The sequence below is a fragment of the Babylonia areolata genome, chromosome 13 (assembly GCF_041734735.1).
Source record: "Babylonia areolata isolate BAREFJ2019XMU chromosome 13, ASM4173473v1, whole genome shotgun sequence".
Lineage (NCBI taxonomy): Eukaryota > Metazoa > Mollusca > Gastropoda > Neogastropoda > Buccinidae > Babylonia > Babylonia areolata.
In genome coordinates this window covers 1,486,714-1,491,713 of record NC_134888.1, presented here as the reverse complement: position 1 = coordinate 1,491,713, position 5,000 = coordinate 1,486,714, and the positions used below count along the sequence as shown (strand labels likewise).

At 36.6% G+C, this 5,000-nt stretch overlaps 1 protein-coding gene across 2 annotated transcripts in view; it reads right to left on the bottom strand.

Moving 5' to 3' along the window:
- LOC143288967 (uncharacterized) overlaps positions 1-5,000 on the bottom strand; it is a 95,554-nt gene that overhangs the window by 20,039 nt on the left and 70,515 nt on the right. For both annotated transcript variants that reach the window (XM_076597666.1, XM_076597665.1), the window contains one exon: positions 4,032-4,128. In XM_076597666.1, coding sequence (XP_076453781.1) covers positions 4,032-4,128 — 97 coding nt within the window. The remainder of the gene's footprint in view (positions 1-4,031; positions 4,129-5,000) is intronic.

The following is a 5,000-nucleotide window of genomic DNA, read 5'->3' as shown; positions in this document are numbered from 1 at the left end:
CAATCCAAGTCATAGAGCAACTGCCATAGATCTCACTTTAATCTCACCAGATCTGGCACCAATATGTGACTGGAATACACTGGATGACACTCTTAATAGTGATCATTTGCCTATTATAATAAGACTTGAATCTAAAATGCCTCAGTCAATAGATCCAAACGAGGATAAGATCCCAAAATATAATTACCGACATGCGAACTGGGATAAATTCACAAGTTTACTTTCATCGTTTCAAATTTGCAACATAAACGATACAGACATCAACAGTTTATATTCGACATTTACAAATGTAGTCATCACCGCTGCAAATGAATCTATACCCAAGTACAAATCGGTTAAAGATCATAAGCACTCTGGTAATATCTGGTGGAATGAGGCTTGTGAAGCAGCAAAGAAAGAAAAGAAGTCAAAATTCAAAATATACTTAAAAGTACAATCCATCCCAAATCATTTAGAGATGAAAAAGGCTAAAAATAAAGCAAATAGTGTTAACGCACAAGCGAAAAGGCAGTACTGGTCGTCTTTCTGCACAAATGAAGTTTTCAATCACAAAGATATGCAAAAGGTATGGGGAAAACTAAAATCAATGAAAAATGGAATATATTTACCACAATGCCCAATTAAACTGGACCATACAGATCTACCTTCAAATATTGAAAAGGCAGAAGTTTTTGCTGACATGTTTGGTAATCACAGTAGAATCACTGGTTTGTCAGAAGAAAATAGAAAGTTCAGAGAAAGCCAAGAGAAAAATGAAATATACCAAGGTTCAGAGAGCGTAAATCACCTATATATAAATAGTGAAATAACACCAGATGAAATAAAGGAATGTCTCTCAAATCTCAGCAGCAAAAAAACAGCAGTTGGTTTAGACGGAATTTCAAACGAAATGTTGAGACATTTGCCTGGAAATTTGACTGATTTCTTACACTTAATTTTAAAGAAATGTTGGTCTGATGGTGACATTCCTCTTGTATGGAAACAATCAATTGTTGTCCCAATACACAAACAGGGCAAACGCAGAACAGATAAAAACAGTTATCGACCAATTGCCTTAACATCGCATGTATGCAAACTAATGGAAAAAATTGTTCTAAAAAGACTTGTTCATTATTGTGAGAAGCATAGTGTAATTCCTGTAAACCAAGCTGGCTTCAGAAAAGGTAGATCCTCCACAGAACATCTAGTCAAACTGACTACACAGGTAAAGCAACAGTTTGCAAGGCGAAAAAACGTACTAGCGACTTTTTTTGATGTGAAAAAAGCATACGACCAAGTGTGGCACGCTCGACTTTTATATAAACTGAAAAATATCGGTATCACAGGCAACATGTATGATTATATCAGAAGTTTCTTATCAGATAGATTTATACAAGTAAGAATAGGAAACACCTACTCAAACCCCAGACAATTACATATGGGGTTACCACAAGGATCAGTAATTTCGCCAATTTTATTCAATATATTATTAGCAGATCTACCTAACAAGGTAGCTAAAGATACAGTCTTGGTTCAATTTGCTGATGACATTTGTTTATGGATGAAGGTGACAATGAAAAATAAAACGCCTACTAGGACACTGAATTACATAAAGAAAATATACCAGCGGGAACTTGATAAAATCAGCAACTTTATGACGGGAAATGGCTTATCATTGTCCTTAGAAAAAACAAATATGATGCTATTTAACACAGGATCAGACCCAGAAAAGCTCCCTGTGTTTACAATAAATGGTTCTATAATCAGATATACACAATATGTTAAATTTTTGGGAGTTTATATTTCTTCAAAGCTTTCGTGGAATTATCATATTGACTATATACTAAACAAAGCAAGAAAAGGTCTAAATTTCCTTAAAATAATTTGTAAACAGCACTGGGGGCAAGACACCAAAGCGTTGATATCTCTCGCAACCTCTCTCGTACGTTCACGCTTGACATACGCTCAAGAGGTATTTTTCAGTGCTCCACTGCATTTGTTAAAGAAGCTGCAAAGCATCGATTGTAAGGCTTATAAACTTGCTCTAGGTGTGCCCATTCTTACATCAAATTTAGGGACCTACAGAGAAGCAGGTGTTTTATCTCTTGATGAACAAAGGAAAGCTTCAGCCGCGAAATTCGTTATCAAATCTTTAGCATATGAAACCTTTTCAAAAGAAGAAGTTAATTTAAGTTCACAAAAAGATTTTGCTAAACGAGCTAAGACGATACAGTCTATGACATCCATCAATACATTTGCATCAGATATCATTAGTGCTACGGAATCAAGAGACAAGCAAATTGCAAAAATACCTACTTTTTCACCAGTCCCTGAATGGGAGCAGTGTAAAGCTACCTTTGACATGGATTATACAGATTTATCCAAGAACCAGTCACCATTTTTGTTAAAACCTGAAGTGCTCTCCCATATAGAAAATCAATATTCTAATTATCTAAAAATATACACAGACGGATCTGTTCTAGAAGATGGTAATTCAGGAGCGGCTTTTGTAATTCCTTCATTTAGATTAGAAAAATTATACTATATTGGTAGACAATATTCCATTTTCACAGCTGAACTTATAGCCATACTTATGGCCTTAAATTATATTTCAGACATTCCGAAAACTGTCAGTGAAATTCTATTATGTGTAGACTCGAAGTCAGTATTAAAAGCTATAGAATCTCCAAATTCAAAGAAGCGAATAGAGATGACAATGGAAATAAAACATATTATTCACCAACTGACAAAACAGGGCATTAAATTAACTTTCTGTTGGGTACCTTCGCACTGTGGAATATCTTCAAATGAGTGGGTAGACCAAGCAGCTAGAAGAGCAGCACGTAATTTCGAAGGCGCAATACAACTTGACATCCAGTTAGATCTACATGAATACATTAGTTGTATAGAAAATGTCTCTAGAAATCGATTTAAGAAATTACTTATAGATTCAAATAATCAATATTACCAATGTTGTGTAAACACAAAGAATGCAGCTAATCCCAAACATTTTCTAAACTTGACACCAGCAGCACATTCAAGACAAATTACAAGTCTAATGTATAGAATTCGTTTAAATGCCTTTCGTACAAAATTTTCTAAAAATATAAAATGTATATGCGGTAAGCAAATAACTGTAAGTCATCTACTCATTCATTGTCCGAGCATAAGACCGTTAATTCCTAAAGATGTAGTTGATGACTTTTCTTCCAATATTTCATTAGCCACTGAAAAGATTTTGAATGATTATTCATTGCTTAGAATGTTTTCGGAAATTTTAAACTCCAGTCCAGTTGGTATCCTCCTTTGATGTGTTATAATTAATGTTGTTATTTATATTTACATTGTTATAGGTTAATACTTGTTGATATGCATATACATATTCTCCTTCCCATGACACCTCATTCAATACACACCACAATCTCTTTAGACCTTTTTCTTATAATATACTTTTCCTCTGTTACATAACATGATTTTTTTTTTTTTTTTTTTTTTTTTTTTTTTTTTTTTTTTTTACACTAATATTCACATGCATTCCCTTTCCTTTATCCACTTCTTTACTCCTTTCCGTCTAAAAACACTTATAGTGAATAGACGTTAAACTGAAGATAAAACACACACACACCTTCCCCCAACACACACCTTCCCCCAACACACGCACACACACATACACACACACACACACACACCCTTTCCCCCAACACACCCACACACACACCTACACCCACACTCACACATACACCCCACACACACCTTCCCCCAGCACACACATACACACACCTTCCCCCAGCACACACATACACACACCTTCCCCCAACACACACACACACACACACACACACCTTCCCCCAACACACACCCACACCTACCCACACACACACCTTCCCCCAACACACACACACACACACACACACCTTCCCCCAACACACACACACCTTCCCCCAATACACACACACACACACACACACACCTTCCCCCAACACACACACACGCCCACCACAAGCTCACATACCCCCCCCCCCAATCCCCACCCCCTCCACACACAAACTGACGGTGGTAGGGACGCGCGGCCTCCTCCAGCAGGTGATCAATGCTGGCCGGTCTGTCGTTCACCTCTTCCACCTGAACCTTGGGGCTGGTCTGGGCCATCTACAATCATCATCGTCATCATCATCATCGTCATCATCATCATCATCATCGTCATCATCATCGTCATCATCATTTTCAACAACCTTTTAACTTCCTTTTTCTTTTGTACACATTCCTCATCAAACCAGTCATTCACTTTTTTCCTTCCATGCCCCACTCGTCGAACCATACATGCAGCAGCTCCATACAGTGCAGTGACGAATTGGTTTAAACTATCATTCATGTTAACATGTAATAACTGAAAAGCCTTCTGCAAACTGTCATGAAACTCATCACTATCAAGTTCGTTTTTATAAATGTTAGCATTCTCATCTGACCATACAATTTGTTCCTCATACTCTTTCTTTGTGTTTGTAACACCAAAGTCACCATGGGCCCTTTTCCATGTTACCTCAACTGGCAAATGCCACGAATCCACACAATCGCCAACATGCAAATCAAAACAAAATAACAAATCACTAGGAATAAGAAAATAATCAATCACACTACACTCATTAGGTGACACAAATGTATATTCGCCATCTTTGTCACCATTACAGAAACCATTCAAAATAATCAAATCAAGTATGAAACACAAGTCCAACAATGTTTTACCAAAATTATTAACCGTTTCGTCTTTTGAACAACGTGCACAATTATCTTCATCCATACTGTTACATTTCACATCACCAATATAGTTTGACATTTCTTCAGGTTCAGCTTGTTTATGACCTGTTCTGGCATTCAAATCACCGAATATCATAAAATATACATCATCTTTTTCAAACTGATTCAACAGTGATTCTTCCAATATCAATACACCATCCTTAATCATTTTATCATTGTATGCAGGACCTCCTTCAGGTACAACATAGCAAGCAACAATAACAATA